This window comes from Rissa tridactyla, chromosome 2 (genome assembly GCF_028500815.1).
Source record: "Rissa tridactyla isolate bRisTri1 chromosome 2, bRisTri1.patW.cur.20221130, whole genome shotgun sequence".
Taxonomy (NCBI): domain Eukaryota; kingdom Metazoa; phylum Chordata; class Aves; order Charadriiformes; family Laridae; genus Rissa; species Rissa tridactyla.
The window spans coordinates 105,481,722-105,507,465 of NC_071467.1; the positions used below are offsets into that span (position 1 = coordinate 105,481,722).

The window sequence follows — 25,744 nt, forward strand, 5'->3', positions numbered from 1 at the left end:
TCCAATTCTTGTGTGTTTCAACAGGGGAAAGTCTTCCAGAACTATCACTTTTGAGCAGTTTAAGGAAGCTCTTCAAGAACTCTCCAAGAAGCGATTTAAAGACAAGAGTGATGAGGAAGCAGTTCAAGAAATATATAAACTAATTGAAGGAAAAGCCCCGATTATATCTGGAGTAACGGTATGTTACTGATCTAATGGATGGACTGCTCTAGCCGTCCTTTGTTCTGCTGCAGTCTTGTTATATTCACCTGCTTCCCTTTACAATCCCCAAATCCAAAAAGCATGCCTCTGTGGGCCTGGAGGCGACGACTGTGCTGAGCGGAGTGGGAGCAAAGATCCTGTGACAGATGAGAGGCAGCAGTTGACTGCTGTGTGTTCTTGTGGGGCACTGTCATTGCTTCTGCTAGGAATTGCAGTACCAGCTAGCAGCGTGGTCAGGAACATCCAGGAAGAGCTCCCGCGTGTGGTTAGAACGTAGAGGCATTCATGAAGAGTGGTGTATCCGAATCAAAGAGAGTAGAAGGGGAATCAATTTAGAACCTCATTAAACAGTTATTGGGCGCTGTGTGAAATACCAAAAAACCTAAAGCAAAGACGTCTTAAAATACATTTAATACACCACGTGAATCTGGGAATAATTATCATGTGATCTGGACTTTGGTTTTTGTTTGTTCCAAGTCTGTCAGAACTATAATGTTCTTTCTTTTTCTTTTTTTTTTTTTTTCTTTTTTAAATATTGGCGTTAAGCTTTAAATATGATAAAGGAACTTATAAAGCCTAGTGTTACATAAGTTTGTCTGTCCTTTTAAATGTTCAAGTTTTTAGGCAAGCTTTTACCTTGGAGTATCGGAGATACTGGAGCGTTTACCATCAACTTGAGTAGGAAAATTCAGTCAATTTAGTTCATGTGATTAAAATTCGTGATCCTCCTGAATTTTGGCTGTAGAGCTGTGAATGAAAATCTAATTGTAAATAATCTTTCTGGAAAATGGTTCTGCACAAATGAACAGTGGAAATGTCAAGTGGAGAGATCTCTTTTGAGTTGTACAATTTATCAGATTTTTACAAGATTTTATTTTATTACTCTTGTACTCTCATTTGAAACAAGTGGTAGTTTTGATACAGACTTAAAATAATGAACTTTTATTTCGTCCTCCGCTCATTTTAGTGAGTTGGAATAACCTGTTCATCTATCCAGGGATTCTCCCTTGGAATTATGCATGTTCTTCTAGGCCTCACTCCTGATTCTTTTTTCAATACTTCAGCAGTCAGATATTAAAATGATCAGCGGCTGCTAATAAGGGGACAGCCTCTTTCCCCGTGGACGACAGGGTGACGAGAGAGCTTTGCAGATGCAGGGCAGTGTCACGGAGGTGCTGCAGAGCTGTATGAATGTGCCAGCAGCAGGGGGACAGGAATGGAGGGGGAGCATGAGCCAGCAGTGTGAGGCTTGCCTGTACTGCTGTTGTATCTGCGGTCCTGGGGAGGGTTGCAGAAGAAGTGAAGAAATAACGGGAGAGCGGGGATATCACAATATTCTCTCCCGCTTGCTGGCAAAGTAAGGAACGGGAAGCAGAGTTTAAAGGGAGGGAGGGACATTACAGGCTGGGAGTGTGTGTGGGGGGAAAACCCCCAAATTTTACGTTTGTTGTGTCATGCAAATTTAGTTCCCAGGTGGTAAAATGACCCAGGCACTTGGATATTAAAGGTATTAAAATAAATAAACACACAGCCACTCTCCCACCCAGCAACCTGGGAACGCAGGTCTGAAATCTATATACAAGCATTGTAATGCTTTGTTTACTTTGGGAAGCCCATGTTCTGGAAATTTTATGTTGGACTGCTTGCTGTGTGGTTAGACAGAGTTGTATGAAGCTTTTCTTAAACTGTTGTAGCGTAACTCAGTCATGCCATGTAGTGTGTGCCCTGCTCTGTACAGCTTTGCCGTGGGTCACGTAGATTTGTTTCAGGTTTCAGACAGAAAACTTTAGTGTGACTGTGGGCACATTAGTCTAAACGTATTAGGGAGGGAGTTGAAAGCATGATTGAGTGAGGCATGTGGATAAATATACTTCAGGAGGAGATTTTTGTGTCTTAACTTCTCATGGTTTGTGCCCTCTGTTTGGAGGGGGTGGGCAGCACGGCAAATATGTCTGTACTGAATGGCAGCGTGGGGAAACCACTGCTTCAACAGGATGGCTGGGAAGTTCACTTTCACATCAGACAATAAGGATTTTGGTGTATGTTGTGATAGAAGATTTTTTTTTCTTTTTCTGTTTATTTTTTCTTCTCCTTCAGAATGTTGTAGAATTACGAAAATCCCTGCTTGTGCTTGAGAAAGCTCAGCAGACAGACAGTGAAACTGAGTGAAATTTTGGGCCGCTTTCTAAACTGCAATGGAAGGTGTGTGGTTGGCTTGGTCACACAGGAAGAAAACCAACAGGCAAGTGATAGGGGTTAATTAGGCCATAGCTTTATTAGCTCGCTTGGTAGTGATTCGGCAATAGAATATACAGTGCATACCATATATCTTTGACAGTTTACAATCAGACACGTAAATGAAGTCTAGGGCCTTTTAGTTGCCCTCACTCCTATAAAAGAGCAAGACTGAGGTTCTTTCTTTTGTGCCAAAAGCTGTGTGCTGTAGCTTATGTTGAATGCATTTCTACATCTCCTGTGGAACAGATACTTGTTTTGATCGTTGCTGGCTCTTAAAATGAAACCAGTTCAACCTCAGTGTATATTCAAGAGAGTCCCTGACCTGCCCCTGTAGAATAATTTCAATTGGGAATGAAATTCCCAATGGGATGATCTCATTCAATCTTCTGCCCACAGGAGGGTTAACTTCAAAGCTAGATCAGGTGGCTCAGGGCCCAGTCCAGTCAAATTTGCTGTGAGGGTGGTGTGGGTGGCGGGGCAGCACAGCAGCAACAACACTTTAACAACTGGATGATGGGTGCTCAGGGTGATGGTGATGTGGGACAGGATTGTATTCTCACAAAAAGGGACCTGTGAGGGAAAGAGCAAGGAAGCCAGAGTGCGGCCCACAGAGCGCAGCAAATGAGGCATAGCAGAATCATGGAATTGCCTGGGTTGGAAGGGACCTTTCAGGTCATCTACTCCAACCATCAACCTAACTTGACAAAAGCCATCATTAGCCGTATGTCGAAGCCCTATGTCTACCCGTCTTTTAAATACCTCCAGGGATGGTGCCTCAACCGCTTCTCTGGGCATCCTGTTCCGATGCTTAATAACCCTTTCAGTGTAAAAATGTTTCCTAATACCCAGTCTAAACCTCCCCTGGTGCAACTTGAGGCTGTTTCCTCTTGTCCTGTCGCCTGTTACTTGGGAGGAGAGACCCAGAAATTCCACTCAAGACTATGTGAGTCTGCTTGAAGACTGTACAGTGGTGGTCTCAACATGCTGGAAGACATACTGTCCAGCACATGGACATCTATTAAGACGTAGTAGTAGTAGTAGTCCACAGGACTACCATTAGCACATCAGAGTCCTTGGCTCCAGAGGGAGGAGCCCTCTATCCAGGTCCTATGCTGCAGAGTGCTCCTGTCTCTCCCTGGAGGTCTGGGCAGTGGTGGCCTTTCCTGTGGGACATGTGCTGTGCTCAAGGCCCTGAGATTCCAGATTAAGGGGGAAGATGAAGAGGAGACTGACATGATATTTGTGGAAAACACAAGATACACAAGGTGAGGAAGGGGCAACGGCTGGAGACCAAGTGGATGGAGACTATGAAGATGGAGAAGGCTGGGAGCTTGTGACTTCTAGCAACAAGAAGTCACAGATGTGTTCCACCTACAGATCTCCAATTTTAGAATAGATATCGTACTCTGGGTGCTGGTGAGGATCAACAAGACCCATCAGAATCAGCTAAACCTGAACTTAATGTCCACACAAAAGGGAAAAAGTCATTGATAATGTCACCAACACTACCTTGATGCTATGGGGACATGCAGGTTCTTTTAAGGATCCTTGGTAGAATGAGAACAAGCCACAGGTTTGTAGTTATAATTAGAGCTTTATTATTATAGAAAGATTTTAGCAATTAGTGTAGCTTACTGTTACACTGAATTCCTATCAATTAGGATAGCTTTCCTATTACCGGAAATTGCAGTTACCTATATTTTTCAGTCACCTGGACCCTCTGCAGATCAGGTCAAATTCTTAATAATCATCGTGCAATAAAATAATCGTAATCTGGACTCTGACTTTAAAAGGTACATGAATCATTCACTGAATGCTCGGAAGAATAATAACGATGGAGGGGGTGTCACGGTACTCTAGTCTACAGTGAGGGTGCTCCTCCTTTTCTCTTCTGTTACGGTGAAAGTGTCCCCTATATCACACCAGGAAGCCTGAAAGCCTTGAAGTCTTTCTGCTCTTGGATCAGATTAAAAATCTTTCGCATAAACTGATCTATTTATACCTCTCAGTTTGGGGGCTTGGCCTATACAATTTCCATGAATTAGCGGATTATGAAGAGACTACCAGACAATCAGTATGCAGGGATTCTAGCTGCAGGAGACCGCAAGCTGCAGGTGATAATGGCTGCATAATGATCTTTATCTCCTCCTGTCCATTGTGTTCCTCGGATGTCTTGCCCTTGCTTTGACATAATGGTGCCACACCCAGCGTAGATCAGGCCGCGGTTGGCATGGGCTGCATGTTAGCCAAAATAGGAGCAAGACTTGAGTGAACAGTCACAGGAGGCATCCCTGACCACCAGGGGATCACAGCTTTTGCCATCCAGAATATCTCACATGCAGTTATGCTTCCCTGTTCCATAATGGGTGTCAACAAGCCCTGGCAACATTGCTGTACTAGGTGTCATAAGCAGTGGGTATACAAATGAATTCCAAATTGTTCTTTGAAACTTGATCGCTTGAAAGTTGAAAAACTTTCCTTTAGAATTTTTTTTTTTCACATTTCATAGACAGTTTTAGGTTCTCGCCCTTTACAAAGGGTCTGGGTGTTACCAGGTAATACATAATTTTGAAAACCTTGATAAGATTGCTAATGTTGGTGCTGATTCTGAAGGCTCCCTGAACATGTTAATTACATAAACAGATCTCTGTGGCAGCCTTTGCTAGGAAGAAATGCTATTAGATACTGAAATTTTATGGTTGAAGGAGCAAATACAGAAAGCCACCCAGTTTCAGTGAGGAACTCAGAAGGATGATTGCAGTTGACAGAGTGTAGCCAGGAAGAGCACGGCTAAAACGTGCACCGTTCTGGTAAGGAGTAATATTGACACCTCACCTGCTGCCAGTCGCCAGCATTTTCGGCAGTGCAGGCGCTCCCAGCGCCCCGCTGCTTTGCTACGCACAAGTACTGTTACTGGGCTGCTGCTTATTTTGAAGAGCAGCGTTGTGTCCTGAACGGCCGGCACCAATTTTTGCAGCGCTCCCATCAGAGTGTTAATATCGTTGATTTAATGATGTAGCGTGTGAGTTGGGAAATGCTTGCAGCCTGCCATTTTGTCAGGTGGTGTTTGCCTCCAAGACTTCCTTTGATCCACCGGTTACTAAAAAGACACAGTACCTAAGGCAGGAAGGGAATGTTTCTGCACTATCTGGACATTGGTAATTCAGGCAAAAACAACCCAGAAAACCTTACTGCAGTGTTTTGTGTCAAGCCAGGAAGTTTCTGCTTAAGCTGTAGAACAGCTTTAAATCAAACGTGAGTCTTTCTCAGTGATGGCAAGCAGCGGACAACATCTTCAGGCAAGCTGTTTCAGTGGAGAGAGGAGTGCGTGGTGAAAACCTCTGCGCTTCACGTCTGTTTTGAATGTCTGATACTCCTGAAGTCCAGCAGCTTTTCTTGCTGCGTTGACTTCCCGCTAATTGGCTCTGGAGATCCTTCTTGGGAATGGTGCCACGTCCTGTGCAAAGCCGCGTGGCGCCCAGCTAAGGGGAGCTTGCCGCAGGCTGTGCTCGCTGCAGAAGTGGAAGCGGTGCAGCCACAGCTGTGTGCTGCTGCACTCACCGCGTTGTCCAGCCTCTCGCATCGTGCCAGGCGAATGCGCCAGCTTTCCTGGCGTTGGCTTGGTGTTTTAACCTGAGCGCTTTGTGAAGAGGATGGTAATGAGTGCTGGCAGAAAATGAAGAACACAGCCCTAGCAGCATTGAATTGTCTTCCTCCTCCTTTGCCTCAGCTTTGTTCTGGAAGGAAGCGTCCTGAAAGCGTGGGTAATCTTTTAGTCTTACACTGTTGCCCTATTTTCAGGGTTATGGCACAAGCTTCATAGCATGCTTCTAAGCCTTTGATGCCAAAGTTCCGATAGAAGTCCTGTTGAGTTAATAAAATTTATGCTGACCGAACTGCATCGGTGCAGTTTCTCTGCTGCAAACAGGCTAAGCCAGTGCAACAGCGTAGCTTTCAGTGGATGTATTTTTCTTCAGCAAACTGCTATATTCTTCTGCAGTAGTGTTGACAGAATGTACTAGCTAGATTTCTGTGCTCGCATTTCCTTTTTACTGTAGGATCCCTAAAGATTGATAGTACATTTCTGAAACTTATTCTCAAAACTGATGAAATGGAATGTTTCAGTTGCTCTGCAAACTGCTCTTTGATTTATCTTGAAACAGAGGGCAAAATCTGCCCGAGTTTGCAGAGGTATTTTTATAAGAAAGGAGCAGGAAGGCATGTGGCACTGTTGTTAAGGGTGTCAGGGTTTAAAAAGACTCTACAGCTTTCATTTTCCTGTCTGTGGTACGAGGGCTGTTTCAGACAGATAGAAGTTGGAACATGGGTAATTTGTAATTTGAATGAGATGTTGGATTTTTTTGTTACGTTTTTTTTTTTACCCTGGGTGTGATCAAACTCTGCAACAAGTTGCCCAAAGACGCTGTGGAGCCCTCCGTGTTTGGAGGGTTCAGGACTTGACTGGAGAAGCTTCTGTGCAAAGTGGGGAAAAATACTGAATTGCTAACAAAAAATGCACGATTGCTTTAAATTAGCAAATCTACTGTTCTAAATAAAAATTCTTTTTATTTCCCCTAACTGCTTCTGAGACTGTGGCCTGTTCTGGTCTTCTCAGTGAGGTTTTGGTGTGAGAGGAGTTTCAGTTGAAAGAGGCGGGAGGCATACATACCTTTCCTGCCTCATCTGAGATGTTCCCTTGAACTTGGAGGTCATGTAACCACATCTTTGGTTGGAAACTGACAGTGAAGGAGCAACAGCCATTCTTAAAAGATTTTTTTTATCATTAGGGGGAGCACGATGGTCCAGCAAAATATCAGCAAAAATACAAGCTTGAACAGGTCTTTGTCAGTGATCTCTTCTTTTGATAGAGGCAAAGACGCTGAAATTATAGCTGCTGGCGTGCGTTAATGGAAATAAGTGAGTGAAGGGAAGAATGGTCAGTCTTGGAGAGCAGAAGTCTTGATATTTTTGGAAAGTACCTTTGGTGTTCCAAAATGAGTTTATACATGGATTATATTTGATTCTGTTGTGCTAAGTAAAACTTTTCTCTGAAAGAGAAAGTTTTTTTTAAAAAAACAAAAATGTTATGTGTATCTTCTGTGATATGCAAACTATGTGCTTAACTGTATATGCAAGTAAGAGAAGGAAAATGGAGGCTTCTGTGGGCTCACAGAAAGGAAACGAGGAGGTTGAACCCCAGTAGTTTATTGCCTTTAGAAAAATGGAACTAGAGAAATTATATAACTTAATGTAGGTAGTAACAATTCAAGCAGAATTGCTATATGACAAGACAGAATCATTTGTCTGTGATTCATTGTGAAAAAGAAGGGAGAGTGTTGACTTGCCAAGATGAAAATTGTCCTCATCTAGCCCTTTGTGCTGTTCACTATATTTCTTCCTACATTTTCCCTCACTGATGAGGGATGGTCAGCTCCCCCAGCCCTCCCTTTTTTTTATTTGCCTCCCACTGCTTACATGCAATTAGTAATGAACAGCTGGGTTGCACGGAAGGATGAGCTCCCAACTACCCTGTTAATTATTCTTGCCCTTTGCTCAATTGCAATTTAGTCTCCATAATTGGTTTTGTTGTTCATAACCAGAAACAGCATTTTGATGTAAACAAGTTGGGTGCACATTTGGTTCATAAAGGCAGTTCACTAAAAATAAGGCTTCAGCACATAAAGGAATCTTTTAGGAATAAACTTGTCACCTTAGGACGCTGAAAGTGATGGAACAGCTAATCCTGGAAATCATTTCCAGACACACGAAAGTTATCAGTAGTAGTCATCGTGGCTTCACCAAGGCGAAGTCATGCTTGACCAACTTGATAAACTTATACGATGAAGTGACTGGCCTGGTAGATGGGGGAAGAGCAGTGGATAGTGTCTACCTGGTCTTCAGTCAGGCCTTTGACATGGTCTTTCATAAGAGTCTCGTAGCCCCTCAAGCTGTTGCTGTAGGGGCTGGATGAGCAGACAGTGGTGTGGAGTTTCAATTCAGCGAGGTGGATGGAAAACTGGCTGAATGGCCTGGCTCTGAGAGTGGTGATTCATGGTACAAAGTCTATTTGGAGGCCAGTAACTAGCAGTGTACCTCGGAAGGGACATGCTTGGTTGGAGACCAGTAACTAGTGGTGTACCTCGGAGGGGGCGTACTTGGTCTAGTCCTGTTTAACATCTTCATTAGTGATCTGCACGGTGGGGCAGAGTGTCCTGTCAGCAACTTTGCTCATGACACAAAGTTGGGAGGAATGGCTGGTACATCATCCAGATGCTGCCATCCAGAGGGACCTTCATAGACTGGAGAAATGGGCTGACAGGAACCTCAGGAAGTTCAGCAAAGGAGAAGTGCAAAGTCCTGCACCTGGCTAGGAACAGCCCCGTGCACCTGTTTATGTTGGGGGCCACCCAGCTGGAAGGGAGTTTGTCAGAAAAGGACCTGGGGATCCTGGTGGACACCAAGTTGAACATGAGCATGCAACATGCCCTTGCCACATGGAAGGCTGCTGGTATCCTGGGCCACGTTAGGCAAGGTATTGCCAAGCGGACCAAGGGAGGTGCTCCTTCCCCTCTGCTCAGCACTGGTGAGGTCACATCTGGAGTGCTGCGCTCACCTCTGGGCTCCCCAGTAGAAGACTGATACAGAGCTACTGGACAGAGTCCAGTGAAGAGCCATGAAGATGATTAAGGGACTGTAGCATCTCTCCTATGCAGAAAGGCTGAGAGAGCTGGGACTGTTTATTCTGGAGAAGAGAAGGCTCAAGGGGGAATCTCATACCGGAAGGGAGGATGAAAGAAGATGGAGCCAGGCTCTTTTCAGTGGTGCCCAGTGATAGGACAAAAGGCAGCGGGCACAAAATGAAACGTGTGAGGTTTCCTCTGAACATCAGGAAACACTTTTTCACTGTGAGGGTGACCAAACACTGTCATGGTTGCCTAGGCAGGTTGTTGTGGCTCCATCCTTGGAGATATTCAGAAACCATCTGGACATGATCCTGGGGAACTGGCTGTAGATGAAGGAGTGGGTGTTTGGAGCAGTTGACCTCCAGAGGTCTCTTCCAACCTCAACCTTTATATGATTCTATGATATATAGTACCACTAGCGGCTTCTGGTTGAGGAGGAGTCCAAGACAAATGTGAAGTCCTTGTGTATTCTAGTCTGTATTTACAAAGGCTTTTTTAAAAGAAGGCATCTTAGCAGGATGCTTAAATTGCCCCAGCCCTTCTATGTAATGTTCACGTGACCTTAAAGAGGAAGTAGTATTTTCTTTTTAATGGATATGCATTTGTCATAAGAAACATAAAAGGAGAAATGGGGTGTTCTGCATAACCAAACATTATCAGGCATCTCATTATCTCTGGTCTTTTATGTGGATGAATCAGTTCAGGGAGTGAGAGCATAATATACAAGGAATTAAAATTGCTTGAATTTTGTACTGTTGAGCCTCCCATTTCATAGAAATTGTGCCAGCAGGAAACTAACAGGGGTTGCCATCTTTCAATTGTAATGTTCTGTCACATGTCGGAAGGGGTGCACCAGTGACTTCACATGCAACTTAGGATAAGACTGCAGTTCTTGTTCAGTTAAAAAAACTTCGGAGAAAGAATGTTTGCCTTGCAGCTACTGCCTTTATGGTCATTTTACATACTGTGACTCCTGCGATGCAGGAAGCTTTCTTATCCATCCTGGGTTGAAAGAGCACAGGATGTTGGATCACTGTTGTTCTTGCTCTGGATTTGTGATGTTCATTGTGCTGGGGCTTTAGGTTGGGCTGAACTGTTTTTCAGGACAAAAAGACTGTTTTTTTAATCTCTGGTGTTAACTTACCTTTACTTTGAATGTTGATGTTTCTTTCTCCCTGAACATACACATATCAACTTTCAATTAATAGATAGGAAAACCAAAGGTCTGAATCACTGTCCCAAGTCATTTACTAAATAAGTGTGATATTTATTTTTTTTTTGAGAAATGTGAAAAGGGTGCTAAAACATAGAGCTATTTTTTGTATTTCAACCATTTGCTATATTGCCATTGCACTTGGAACACACTTGGCTCTAGCAGATGAAGAATGAGTTATAAAAGAAAGTTTTCATGTTAGTCCTAGTACAAATCTTCACCAGAGGACGTAACAGCGTTATGAAAGAGACACCAGCTGGAAGTAGGGGATGGGAAATCTCTAGACAGATGACTGGTAAGTTCCAAATAGAGAAGTATCAAGGGAAATTAATGGGGGAAAACAAACAAACAAAACCCAAAAACTCCACTCAGTGCAAAATCCTACAGAAGGTGAAAGTAAAATTTATTTGCAAAGTCTCTACTAAGCTGGTTCTCATTCATATATACCTATTTTCTAATAGTTTTCATTCACTCACACTCTCACAGTCAAGCACAAAGATGCATGCGCCAAATCAGTCACGTTTTGGCACACACGTTGCGTCCCCTGTGTGTGTGGGACACAGAGGACAAGGGATGCTCACTGCTGAGATATCAGTATGTCTCCTGGGTTCTTCATGATTGACAATGACAAACTAGGTTTTGGATAGATGTTTCATGACCTTTAAGAGACAATAGTAATTACAGACTGGTCCTTTGCTTCAGGATCTTACTTCAGCCTCCATGAATTGTAGGCCAAGATGTTGCTCATCCTCTGTTTTCTTTGTTGGTTTGAAATGTGGGATGTGTCCCTGCCCGTGGCAGGGGGTTGGAACTAGATGATCTTTAAGATCCCTTCCAACTTCGATTCTGTGATTCTGTGAAATGTGTCGCTGTTTTCCCAGTAGACTAACAGGAAAACGAAAGGTTCATGTATCACACTGCAACCTTGTTTCTACCATCTTGTTAGGATGCACCTGATTTTTTTTCTGGTAAGTCATCTGTGTTGTGGTCTTATCAGAGTGCATACTGTCTTGATGTAAACAACACGTTCCTCAAGTTTCTGAGACTTCATGTGAGAATGTGGAGTGTATGCACATTTAGAGAACACTGATTTTCTGTAAAGCAGTGGTGATTAGATACAAGGAAAGTAAATACATGTTAAGTTGGATTAACTTTATACTGAATATTGCCCCTGTCTTGCATTTAGAGTGTTGCCATATTTACAGTACAAACACGTTTATCACTGGTACCATCCTGTGGCGTTTAGCAATAGTGTTATATAAGTAAACATAGAGCAAAGTTTAGTCCTTTGATTATATGATAAACTGTCTTGCATCTTCTACGACAACTTCTTCTGGTGTTAGGAACGATGAAAGATCCTTTGGCAAGAATCGTGCCCTAACTTTTTTCCTTGCTGGCTTACATGGGGAGAGTCACAGATTTTTCTTAGATTTTTCTTCATTTTTTTAGTAAGTTTGTTAAGAGCACACAAGAAGTGTGTTAATAGTTAAGAAAATGACTTTAGTAAGAAGCATCATATGTTCTTTTGGAGGGAGAATGATCTAGTAATAACTTAAACGTGCATAAGAAACTTGCCCACATGTATTCTATCCTACAGTCAGTCTTTAATTAGTATGCTTCTGCAGCTGTTATGACCTGTGAGGGGTTTAAAATGAAATGGGGACCCCAAGTATTTATACGAGTTAGGCGAGACACAGGTACTGCCCCCTAATCTAGATGCTTCACGGTTCAAAACGGTGGTTGGTGGAAGACTTTATTCAGTCAAGCAGTCCGTCAGTTTGTCTTCAAGTAGTGGCTGGGTCCTTACTTGTGAACACTGCATAACAGGAAACACTGCACCATATAAAAGCTTATTCCTGATGGTTTGTGCCAGGATTTTTGTTCAAGGTACAAGCCCCCGTGTTTCCCTTCACTTACCAAACAAAACAGTGGTTCGCAAGTATAAGGCTTAAAATAGCACAGAATTCCTAGTGCCTCTGCCCAGGGTGAAGCTAGCAGGTTGTACAATCTTACAGAAGTGTGTTTCTGTGTTTTCCCTGAGTTGTCAGAGTAATTTCCGGTGAGCAGACAGTCCTTTGGTTCTGTTGCGTTATTCAGTAAATCGAACAGGTTGTACACAAACACCCTGAGGAACAGAAAGAATAAATTCTCAAATGGACACCAGGCCAGGAGTTTTTTCTTTGCTGCTTTTGATGTCTCAGCTTATACATTTCTATTGCATTTTCATTTTGTCTAGCTGGGCTGCTAATACAATTACTGATCACAGGGTGTGTTTTTTTTAATTAGCTCTACTGTGAATGCAGGTTTCCTGGTTATAAGGTGCTAGCAGGCCAATGTGGACAAGAAAACTGTATGTATTAAGAAGCAATACTTCTTCCTAAGCGATGTCTTAATTTCCGTTTTTCAATGTAGAAAAATAAGCACTTCTGCAATTAATACTCTGAGACTGCAAGGCAAAAGTCCCTAGATGTCATTCAGCAATACTGTGTTGAGAAATGAATGCTCCAGTTGTCATTTTCTTTCAGATAGTGACAGAACTCACACCTCCACACCATCTTTCCCCTCAGGGTCTTATGTGAAAGTAACACTGTAGAGCAGTGCGGTATTGTGCGTCTCACGTATCGGGTATGTTTGGAGGGAGAAAAGCAGTAAGTTTGCAACCTGAGATTCTCATTAAGTAGTTATGTATGCGGACAAATTCCCTCAAAACAGTTTTTATTTAAATGGTGTGGAGGATGTGTGGCTTCCATGCTGTACACGTTATTAGCATTCATTCCCAGTCTAACTGAATCCAAGTATCCTGTTCCTATTGGTACAGATTCGAGCATCTTTTACAAGTCTCTGATCTTTTAATGTTCAGCATTAAAAGATACTCGACATATGTCATCCTATGGAAGAGCCTGTTTGTTAGTTCTCATTAATGAGCATTTATTTGGGCTGAGGATGGGTAGAGGGAGAATGAGGTTTTTGATGAAATCTAAGTTTCCCAGAGCATTTACTTCACTGCAGTAAAGCCCATGTCACTTTTGTCTCTAAAATGCACCCTAACAGGGTAGTGCACACAAGAAGGATACACAAATTTTATCAGTCTTTGTTTATCTTAGCTCCATTTCCACTACTCCGCAAAAATCTTTTATGTTTTCCCTTCACCTTTAGTGCCCTTTCTCTTCTGGTTTTAAAATGTAAACTTAAGGATCAAAGGGACTGCTCCCAGTCCAAGCACACAGGTTAGCATGTGCCTGTATTGTTCTGCGAAATCTCTTTTTCTTTCTGTTAGTGTAGGCAAATTTTCTTAGTCTCATTGACAGCAAAACTTTGATTGTTAAATAGCCTGATACGACTCAGTGGAAGCAATGTAGAGGAAAGTCTTTGCTCAATCCCATTTCATAGACTGCTAATTTGCCAACACTGAAAATAACTTTCAGTCCTTCTAGTTTGTTACTTTTGTCATGAATCCTAGAGTTTAGAATAAATTTGTCTCTTGAAGCAGTTAATTCTATCTGTATTGGTTTGTTTTTTCTGTATTGGTGGAACCAGACTTTTATGCATGGATTTTGATGTAATGGATTTTGAACATGGCTGTTCCCTATGACTTCTTCATATCTTTGGTGCTTAGAACTTGATTATTACTCAGAAGTATCCTCATATTGAAAGACTGTTCCAGAAGTTTTTGACATAACTTGCACGATTTTCTTCTTGGCTATGATTGTTGTCATTGTATGTAATGGCAGGAAACAAACATTTTTTGCGTCATTTTGCTGGGAGTAGATATTTACATAGTCTCCATCATTAGTAAAGATTTAGATGTTGACAGCAAGTACAAATATCTGTATTAAGAGTAATTTATTTCTGATGTGTTTTTTTTGTTTTTCTCTCTTCCAATAGAAAGCCATTTCATCTCCAACTGTATCACGCCTTACAGATACATCAAAATTCACGGGTTCTCACAAAGAGAGGTTTGATCCCAGTGGGAAAGGAAAAGGCAAAGCTGGCCGAGAAGATCTGGTGGATGCTTCAGGATATGTATCTGGCTATAAGCATGCAGGCACATACGATCATAAAGTACAAGGAAGCAAGTAAGGCTGAGAGTTTACAACATAGAGGGAGAAAGAGAGGGGGAAAGAGAGTATATTTTGTCAGAATGATGTAGATGAATCCCACAGGTTTTGGTCATTGTGAACGCTAAGACTATGTTGTCAAGAAGTTGTTTTCAGGAACTGGAACTGATTTCAACATCTGCTGAGCTACCTGCAGCACAACACCACTTCGTTACATTCCTCATGCGTATATTGGCAAAAATAAATATATTGGTACAAAAATTACATCATTTTGTTGAGCTTTCGACAAAAAAAACCCAAACCAACAAAGTCAAGAGCAGTTATACTACACTTTGTCAATTCAAGCAAAAGGTCTCAAACATTCCTAAATGTCCAGTTGCCCTGAGGATGTTGAAGAGAACCTCTTTAAAAGAGGGTCTTTCATAGCAGTCTTTCTGAAGAATATCCCATTATTTACACAGCCTGATTGGACTACTATTTTGGGGCTTTTTTAAAATGTCTTATACAGGATCTGGCACTCAAAACAGTCAACAATATACTATTGGGGAGTAAGTGGTTGTAATATACAAGGTGCTAGCCTGTAAATGTCACGCACCACTCATGAAAAACTGAAAAAAAGCTATTTCTAGGACAATATAGGTTCTAAACTATTTTACGCCAACAGAAAGAGGTGGAAAATACCAGCCCTTACTTTCCTCCTGTCTAAACTTTGTGCTTGTTACTGTGTGTACTGTAGCATGGTTCTTACTGGCTAGATTTGGATGGAGCTATTGTACTAACCTGAGAGGTGAGGAACAAGTCATTACTAAGTCTATTAAAGCTTTTTGCAGTCTGTTTTCAAGTTTGCACTGCCTCACATTTGAAATGAAGGGGGCATTAAGCTAATAATGCTTTAAAATGTTACGACTAAACACTGCCAATCAGATTGCTATGAAGTGAATGTTATTATGCACGTACATTGGCACATATTCTTTTTAAGCTATAACATATGTCAGGAAAGTTTATGACCCCTCGGAATAAGGACATTTACAATTAATATCCATGTAATTAGGTGCAATTTGCCCACAAAAATATACTATTATAGCTGGGCTACATTTTATGTTAGATTTGGTTGAAGCCAAGGGATTTGATTCTCTGTTCGCTTTTGCTGCCCAACTTGGGAGCAATAGTATTGTTGGGCATGGCTTTCCTTGCTGTAGAAGGAGAACCAATTCCACAGGCTTAAGGTACAGGCAGCTGAGTGTGACCTGCCTGGGACCCAGAGTGCCAAAACAGCTTAATAGGAATAAAAATAACCCTTTTTTTATATTGGTTAAAAGGCAGAGAAAAGGCTGGTCCAATTTTCCGCAAGAACTGAAGAAGTAACCTAATGTATTACTCTGCTTCTCTAAAATTTTGAAAAATAAGATTTTCAGGATTCAAAACCAGCCCCTAGCAGTTTTGCTTTGCTTGCTTTCAAAAAGAGCTCATGCACTGATTTTCACGTTCAACTCTGAATAAAGGTTAATAAATGTATTGCTCTCACCCAACCCATATCAGCACCCCCCTCAGAGTACACAAAATTTAATGAGCAGTGTGTGCCGTCATGTGCCATGCAGGTCAACAGTCTGTATTAGTCCAATGTCCGGTAACAGAGCACTAGTTTTCAGCCCTTAAACTGTTGATGTTTTCTCTTTCTAACATTGAATACAAGCCTTTCTTGTAACTTTGCCACCAATGACCCTTTGAGCCCATACATCAGCCTGAAACCCAAACAACAATAGCAAACAAAGGCAAGGACTTCCTTGTGGACTCAGAGGTTTTTTTCTTTGTTTATAATTTATTTTGTCTTTTGTTTTGAAGAGGGAGGGAATTTTGCCAAAACTCAGCACGTGTTCTTGTAAAGACTTAAATGGTTGGCTCTGGTTACCTGGGAAGATTTTTGATGTATGTAAGAATGCTCAGGATGAGAAGCATCCAGCTTTGTAAAGCCTTTCCAAGAGTTACCCATTGTTCTTGAAGAAAAATTTCCATGGAATGAAGGATTACCCACTCCTGTGTTGCACTGGTGACCTGTCGCACTCTGAGGCAGAAAAGAGCATACTATGATACCAACAATGGCTAAATTATTCCAGCATAGTAGTGAACTAAATGTAGAGAACCTTATTCTACATCACTGGTACCTGTGCACCTGAAGAAAGCTCCAAGATAGTCCTGGTTTTTATGAATAAAAAGGTTAAGCCTCTAACCCTTGGTAAGTCCTTCAGCTAAGTTACAGACAAAACCAGCGTCCCTCTTCTTCCCATTGACTTTAAGACTTGACTCATAACTCACTGGTAACTGAAAAGGTCTGGATCAGCCGGAATGAAGGATGAAGTCCAGTCAACTGCAGAACCCTTTCAGCACACTATTGATGTGGCTGTTTGTCACTAGCTGGCTGCCTTGTCTGGCACATCAGGTGGTACTTAACCTGAGGTGCGTAAGTGCCAGGTTTTCTGAAGTACCCAAATACTGTCAGTAATGCCAGGCTGTTGCTACACAGGAGGAGTGATTGGTTAGGAAGATTTTAAGGTATAACTAGGTTTTAAGTTGTTAGTTTACAGTGTGAGAGAGACCAGCATGCTCATAAGATAGAAGGCATGCAAAGGAATGGAGAATGTGACAGATCCAAGCTGACGCTGGCTAGAAATTGAGCTACTCTCTTTGCTTAGAAGAGGCTGATGGAAATAGCTGGGATTCTGACAGAGTTTACTTTGCATTACTTGTACATTATAAAATCCTTATCACGAACCAAACCACTTTATATGGACCTGATGGAAAGTTTTTTTAAATACTTTCGGTTGCGTGGTAAGCTTTGGATCAGGACCTGAGGAGATGCTTCAGATAGCAGTATTTTATTTTGAGGAACACACTTTGTTTATTCTTCATTTCTACAGTTGGATAGTTTTAAAATTCAATCAAACAGATGCATGAAAAGAAGTCACTCTGATATCACAGTGACAAAGGGAAGTTGTAGCTGGAAAGATAGTACTTTGGAAAGATTTTTCCCTTTTACTGCACTTAATGTGGAAGATAAGAGCTATAAGAGGAATAAAACCACCACATCCAGCTTTGTATTAGGGGTTCAGACACCTCCTTAAGCTCTTACTTTTCCACTAATATATGTAGGAAGTCAAAAGCCTAAATACTAGCTTGAATGTTAGCCATAAGTTCCAGGCCTGCTTAGGAATGAGGCAAAGTACATTTTCTCATTCATCTGTCATTCCCTCAACTCTCAGGACAGCACGTACAGCTGATACCTCAGAGATGAGGGGAAGAGGTAGCTCAGGAGGTGCAGGATGTGACCCATTTTCAGCTCTTGAAGTGTTGTAGAACATATGCTTTTCCTGTGTACCATACTCCTGACTATAACTAAATGTCACGTCTGAAGTAAGTACATGGGTACCTAATAGGGTTTACACTCATCTCCTTTTTTGGGGCATCTCAACTCATTCCATCTAACTTTCCCGTCTAATTTTCAGCATCTTATACCATGCAGCACTCTTCCTGTGTGATGTCTTCTATAATAACCTGTTGTTCCTAATTATCTTTGCTTTCATGACTACTGAACATGCTACCAAAAGAAATGTGATCAGAAAGTTTAGGTAGCTTTTAGCAATAAAAACCTTAAAGAACAAACGCAAATTACACTGTTCATTTACAATTAAATCCTTAAATACTATGGCAGTACACAGTCTTACCTGTATCTCCACTGAGGCTTAACCTGACCATCAAAGGCTTTGCAAGATTGAGGACAAGAAATAAAAATCCTCACTGAGGCAAAAGAGTAGTCTTTACAACTAATTTTCTAAAGGTAACCTAGTTTTTAAATAAAATACCCAGAAGTCAAATGGGTTTTCTTATTATTGATTGCTTACTAATTCCCTCTAGTCACTCCCTGTGCTTCAGTTACTTGTTGAGAATTTTGCAACAATCTTATCAATATGGAAATATCAGAAACAAAAAATTATTGTCCTGCTTTTTGCGGCTATCAAAGCTATCACAATAGTGTTACTGAGAAGCAGACATTAAAAAACATACATTCTTTCAACAGTCCTATGTGAACAGTTGTCAGTAATTGTAATCAAATATTTGGAATCCCAAAGGAAATGGCCAAGATCTAGCCACTTTCTCCTTTTTTTAAACCTACAATATTTCTTATCTCTTTTTCACTTCAGGGAAGGGAAAGGGAGATTTCAGAACTACTCACATGTCACAACTTGTGTTCTTCATCAGCATAGAGATTGTCCTTCAAAGATATTTTGGATTGAAGTACAATATTTTCCATGTATTTTACTGACCTTCCCTAAATTAAAAATTCTTCTGACAACTTTTTGCATTATAGAAAACTTTGCTCATGAAGTAGCATTTCGGTCTCCCATATTTTCCCTTGGTTGGCTCAATTAATATTTTTTATGGTAGCTGGAAATAGCCAGAATTAAAAGGCAAATGACTGCTCTGGGTTTGGCTTGCAAGTGATAGGTATCCCAGCCATCTGTAGAGAAAATCCTTGTGTACCTTTTTCCAAAACCAAGAGTTTAAACTTGTAATTGATAGGTTTTTTCCTTAAGGCTTGTCATAGTTATAAAATAAATTTTAATTATTTGTGCCTGCATGTATGATATTCAAAACATAACCCTGCCGTTCAGTGATGCATGTATTCTGGAGGCATGTGCCTGTCATCCATGATGAGAATTCTCTGTTTGCACTGGCCAAGAAACAAACCTTTTACCTTCATGATAGAGCAAATGTAATGTGTTGCACTAGTGTGTGTCCTCCTGACTGTTAGCCTTGCGTGTGTGCCAGAATAGCTACACCTTTGTGTACATTGTTTGTAGTGTGAATATTATGTTCTTGGCTATTAGTTGGTAATAAGTAATGTAATACACAAGACTTGTACAGGTTTGTGTGTGCATATACATACTCTTTGGATCCAGCTAAGTAATTAAACCATATAAATGTTAATCCAAACCTTCAATCTTATTAGGGACAAACTCTAGTCCTGCAGCCAATGCTGTTCAGCTTGGCCAGTTGGTGACACTGCCATTCTCCCTCCATAGCATGAGGGTAAAGATCTAAGGAGGCTTTTATGTTTTTACACAACTATCCTTTTCCTGTTTCTGGGGGAAATCACTCTTCAGTGATTCTAACGTAGACTTGGTGTGACAAGAAGAGTTTCTCTGTAGCGAGGAAGTAGCAGAGAGAGGGTCAAGGTGAAAGCAAGATTTCCTCTGAGTGCTCTCAAGAGACCATTTAAAATTATGCCCTGCATGGGCATAATTTTCTATATTTCTGCATTTTCCTTTGCCCCAACTTTGTGAAGCAAGTTGACACTCACTATGTATACATGCAGTTTTCGTCATCAGTTAGTAAGTACAAAGTCATGATATATTGAGGTGGGAACAGGAAATAGGACTGTCGTACAGTTCCCATGGACTTGAGTCGTGCATAGACCTTTATAAAATTAAATACCTGCAGCACAATGACAAACTTGTGTGAAATTCTCACAGTCTGGAGTGCCTCAACTTGATACATGTGTACGTCCTGTATTGGGAGTATTTGCCCATAAAATAGCATTTAGACATTCAGTTACGCATTTTGTGCACCCAAGTGCCCATTTGGCTTACCTAGTATAAGCTGAAAATGGTGGACTGGGATGTTTGTTTTAAATCTTCAGAATCATAAAACCAGTGAGAGACCTTTAATTGCATTCATGCTGGCTCATTAAAATCAAACACAATGCTTTGAAAGATGTTCCACCTAAGAATGGTGCTTCAGGAAGCTAAAGAATATTGCAGATAGAACCCCCGCATCTTAATTGTCCAAGTAATTTGTTTTTGCAGGGAGAAATAACTGTAATATATTTGGTACTTTTTCATGTTTTTCAGTATATTACCTTGGGGCATATACGCCCACTACTTTGGAGCAGATATATATATATGAGTGGCAAGACTATAGAAGAGACCTTTTTTTTTTTTTTAATACCTTACATTTGGAAATTGACATTGAAATGCCCAACTGGCTAATGTGATTTGGAAAAATGTTAAGCACCTACCATATTCCATTGCAGGTAAACAGCCAATAAATTAATTTTCAAATACAGTTATATAGCATCTCTTTTTGTGAGTTACTGAAAAGCTTATGGAACTGTACAAAGCAAGTTTTGTTTTAAACATTTGTAAAGGTCTTAAAGATAATGCTCATAATAATTTGCCCTTACCTTCAGCTACCTTATTAAAGATTTTTCTATTATTTGCACATTTTTCAGAACAGATCACAAACGTGAATAAAGTTACATTCAGATTCATTAAAAATATAGCCCTAAAAATACATTCATACTTCATCTATCTTTACATTTTAATCAGGAGCTATATTATAGACGGCCAACAAAATTAGAAAAAAGATGGCCATCTGTATCCCCACAGTGGTGATTATTTTAAGCTCCAGTTTACATCAGATGAGTTTCTGTATGCTTGCATTTGCTCAAATGCTATTTTTAAACAAAGTAATCAAATAATGTGAAATAATGCAGCCTGGGCTCTGTTAAATAGGGTTATAGTACCGCAACGGAAATGCTGTATGTCTGTAATAGTCATGCTAAATACATACTAGCTCTTTACAAAGGCTTTGTATGAGGTCAGTTACCCTACAAACTCTGATGTCCCATATAAAATCCTGTTGGAAAACTGCTTTTATTAGCACTGTAGTATACGAAAGGGCAAGGCCATAGACAAAACAAGTTACAGGATGCAACAAAAGTGTGTTTGTGTTTATCTTTGTGCTGGGTTCAGAATATATCCGCTTTGGCAAACTATTGCAGCAGGGAAAATGTTTTGTATAATGCTTATAATACAAAGTAATTTGTCTTTACATTCTGTAAAGCAGAGAAATGGTCAATATTGGATAAGTATATTGAAGTTTATTCTTAGCAAGGTTTTGAGTTTCGCATATTTAAATATTACGGGAGAAATATATATTTATACAGAAGTATAATTTTTGAATGTTTGAGGTTGATTTTCTTCAGTCATGAACCATTTATTTATCCACATTATGCTTTATTCCTTTGCTAGCTTGTTTATCTGTCCATGCTGTTCCGACATCCATTTCTAATTTGGTTTAGATGCTTTGATTCTTTATTCGCACAAATCTGGATGTGCACGCTGTCAGGACCTGATCGGAAAGTGTAGAGGCAAAACTATTTTGTCTTTGGTTACCTAGAGCACTAATAAAAATTTAATCATTAAATAGTTATGACATGGAGATAGGTCTTGACATAGTCTTCCTTGGAGCACTGTACAGCATGATAAAAACTTTCAGTGAATCTTACTGTTTCTTGTTCTTATTTTCATTTGTCTTTCGTCTTGGTCCAGAAAACCAGGAAGCTGCTGTGTGCTAATAATTACCTGCAATATTTATAATTGCGGGCATTGCAAACTTTAACGTTCAGCTGTACTAGCCTACTGTGTTCACTGTGAAATTTTCAACATGGTAAAAATTTTACATGATCATTTAACCTTACAAGTTTACTTTTTTTCCTCACTAATTTAACACTGAACATTTTTTTTCATTATTGCAAATGAACAACTTGAGCATAGCGTTTCTTAATCTTAGCTATAATAGATAAACATATCCTAAGCAAAGATTTTTAACCACTTGATGAAGGGGGACAGGCACCATCTAGTGCAAAGCACACTTGGCAAAATCTTATCCCCACTGCAGTCAGTGCCAAAATTCTAACTGATGTTCGCAAAAATGAAATCACCATTACTAAGGGGTTAATATGCTTAGTAACCGTGTGAAGAGGTTATGGGGGAGCACAACAGTGATTCTCTATTTCCATATCTTTATTTCTGTTAATTTAAAACTACTACTATTCAATCTTTAAAATAAGTAAAGAAACTTGAAGGGGGGATCATATACTACTAGTTTGTACTAGGTTTTTTCAGGAAAAGGAAACAAATTTATATATATATATATATATATGCAATATATTTTTACACTGTTTATTAATGCTAGAAAGTATTAAATGTATCACTTTATCAGTGTGAATGTTAAAGTAATGACAATGTTATGGATGTTTTAAACCTTTTAAAGTTGTCTTGTTAAATTCTAAACCCACAGTAACAATGGAAAAGCTACTTTGTCTACAACATTATTGTTGATGTTTTAGGGAAAAAGTTCAAGTACAGCAGTTGTTTGATTAGCACTGTAAAAGCTTGGCTTGAAAAGTTGTAGTGAAATCCATATTGTAAACACCATTTTTTAAAGGATAGCTTCTCATAAAGTACGTTTCTGCTATTGACTGACTGTATAAAATTGTATCTTTAGTTGGTAAAGTGATCAATAAATGTGTTACTACATCAGTTCCTGGATTTCTTGAAGTAAATGGTATTTGCTGATAAACTTTGTTACCAACCGTTATTTTACCATTTAGATGTTAAGCAAATTACTAGTGAACGTATAAATTATGTCAAAATACTCTCTAAACAACAAGCTCTCTGGTTCTGGGCAGAATATATTTCTTCTTTACCATTTATTTTCCTAGTTTTAATAATAATTAAACCTGACAATTAACATTTTGCGAACTCTAGTGTGATCCACCAAATGAGATCTGTCAGGGATGAAACGATTTCTTCCTAACTAGCTACTTAACGTGGATAGGTCCTCAGTCTCAAAAGCCTACGTTACTTCTCTCACCTTTTCTGAGTGGTGTTGAAAATGTTTTATACTTGCAAGGAAAGTCATTTGCTACACCGAACACTGTTCGAAGGACGTTACATTCAAAAGCAAATATGGACCTTTTATTTATAAATAACAATATTCTTCAGTTTCCAGTAGCAATAATACCACGATTATTCAAGAAACAGAAGACTGAAGTTATTTAATCCAACTAACGTCATAATAACATAATGAATAATGTGACAATAACCCGGGCACAGTGCTGCTCTAGAAATGTAGAGGTACTGGATTAGCAGCTACAAGGAAACATAACTAAACAGTTTACAGCGACACTGTGTCTTCTCCAGATGCTCTCGAACTGGACATGGTGGTCTCTGTGTTCACACACTGGACAACCTTCTTTAGAAATGCCTTTTAAGTGAAATCTACTACAGTTGTATCCCAAGATAACTTTTCTTCCTGCATAGGGACCATATACTGTTTGTAGTGTGACTGCCAGATAACGCTCCCTTTATCTCTGAGCATGTATGGTTACCGAAACTGTAAAAAAACCTAATGAAGCAAGACCTTTAGGGATTACTAAAGGAAAAATCAACATTTTTTTCCATTCAAAAAGCCCTTAAGGAAGGGGAGATAGTACCCTTCTGCCCTATGAGAATAGAAGACACTAAGATCTGTATTTTCAAGAGTTGAGGATTTTTTATTGTTTTCCTGTAGAGTCTTAGAAATGCCCACTCAACCCTACACTGCACTTATGCATAAAATAAAAAATAAAAAAAACATCTGCCAGAATGTGTTCTGTTTATTCCATGAATATAATTATTTGAGCTAGCTTTTCTCTATGTGTAGCTACTGTTGCAATAACTACACGCGGATTGTACTCGTAGAGGTAGTCCTATTGAGATGGGACTGACAGAGTGCCACCTAACCCTTGCCGGCTTTCTGTTCCAAGCTTTCAGAACTGACCACTCACATCAGCGTCAGGTCTCCTGCCGTCATGTCCATATACCAAATGCTGATCTCTCCCTGTTCTACCAGGTGTTCTACCACACCAAGGACTGCATGGAGAAAGGTGGGGTGGAGGGAAATTCCAAAAAAAAAGCTACCTCTGCCAAATCTAATCTTCAGGGGACTCATAAACCCTGGTCATCTAGTTAGCCTTTTTTCAGTTCCTATTTAACTCACTGCCACTGCTTATTAATAATGTAAACTAGCCCAGGCTCATTGAAAATTGCTGCTCTGGTTCATATTCCAACCAGAAGTTCATTCCAGGTCTACATCACTTTATTTCCAAAGCTGTGAATTCAAAAGATTACACAACCACCCATGCGTCACTTAAAGTACATAGATGGGCACAGCTCCTTATTTTAGGAGCAGGTTTCACAGAGAATTTTACATTGATTTTATTTTTATTTACCTTAGAAATTAGATGAGACATAAAGGTTGTTTTTCCACTACTTGCATAATGAATTGTACAAAGAAGTTCAGGGAGATATCCCAAGTCATTGCCAAGAATCTTTGTAATGCAGGTTAATATCCCCTCTGTTGGATTTCATGTGCAGCAGTAGAATTAGAGAAGTATTAAGTACTGAACATACTAAACTGTGCAGTCTCTTTTCTGGCACAGCGGAGATTGTTAGGCCATATGGATTAGTGACATGGCTGCCTGCAGAATCTTTTGCTATTTGTCTTGCTCCTCCCTACAGAGGGAATATTGAAGAAACAGCAAAGGAACTTGAACTTTGAACACAGAATCATAGAATCATAGAATTGCTGAGGTTGGAAGGGACCTTTAAGATCATCAAGTCCAACCTTTAACCTACCCTGACAAAAGCCACTTCTAAACCATGTCCCTAAGTGCCCCATCTACCCTTTTTTTAAACACCTCCAGGGATGGTGAATCCACCACCTCCCTGGGCAGCCTATTCCAATGTTTAATAACCCTTTCAGTGAAAAAATGTTTCCTAATATCCAATCTAAACCTTCCCTGACGTAACTTGAACCCGTTCCCTCTCGTCCTATCACTTGTCACCAGGGAGAAGAGGTCAGCCCCCATCTCTCTACAACCTCCTTTCAGGTAGTTGTAGAGGGTGATAAGGTCTCCCCTCAGCCTCCTCTTCTCCAGGCTAAACAACCCCAGCTCCCTCAGTCGTTCTTCATAAGGTTTGTCCTCCAGACCCCTCACCAGCTTTGTAGCCCTTCTCTGGACACGCTCCAACACCTCAATGTCCCTCTTGTAGCGAGGGGCCCAAAACTGAACGCAGTACTTGAGGTGGGGCCTCACCAGTGCCGAGTACAGGGGGACGATCACTTCCCTAGTCCGGCTCACCACACTATTCCTGACACAGGCCAGGATGCTGTTGGCCTTCTTGCCCACCTGGGCACACTGCTGGCTCATATTCAGCCGGCTGTCGACCAGCACCCCCAGGTCCATTTCTGCCGGGCAGCTTTCCAGCCACTCTGCCCCAATCCTGTAGCGCTGCATGGGGTTGTTATGACCCAAGTGCAGGATCCGGCACTTGGCCTTGTTGAACCTCATACCATTGGTCCAGCCTGTCCAGATCCCTCTGCAGAGCCAACCTACCCTCAAGCAGATCAACACGCCCGCCCAGTTTAGTGTCATCTGCGAACTTACTGAGGGTGCATTCAATCCC

The 25,744-nt window shown here is 40.6% G+C and overlaps 1 protein-coding gene across 1 annotated transcript in view; it reads left to right on the top strand.

Moving 5' to 3' along the window:
- TPPP (tubulin polymerization promoting protein) overlaps positions 1 to 22,774 on the top strand; it is a 66,895-nt gene extending 44,121 nt beyond the window's left edge. The window contains exons 3-4 of the mRNA XM_054191885.1: positions 25 to 178; positions 14,221 to 22,774. Coding sequence (XP_054047860.1) covers positions 25 to 178; positions 14,221 to 14,415 — 349 coding nt within the window. The 3' untranslated portion in view covers positions 14,416 to 22,774. The remainder of the gene's footprint in view (positions 1 to 24; positions 179 to 14,220) is intronic.
- The last annotated feature ends 2,970 nt before the right edge of the window (positions 22,775 to 25,744 follow it).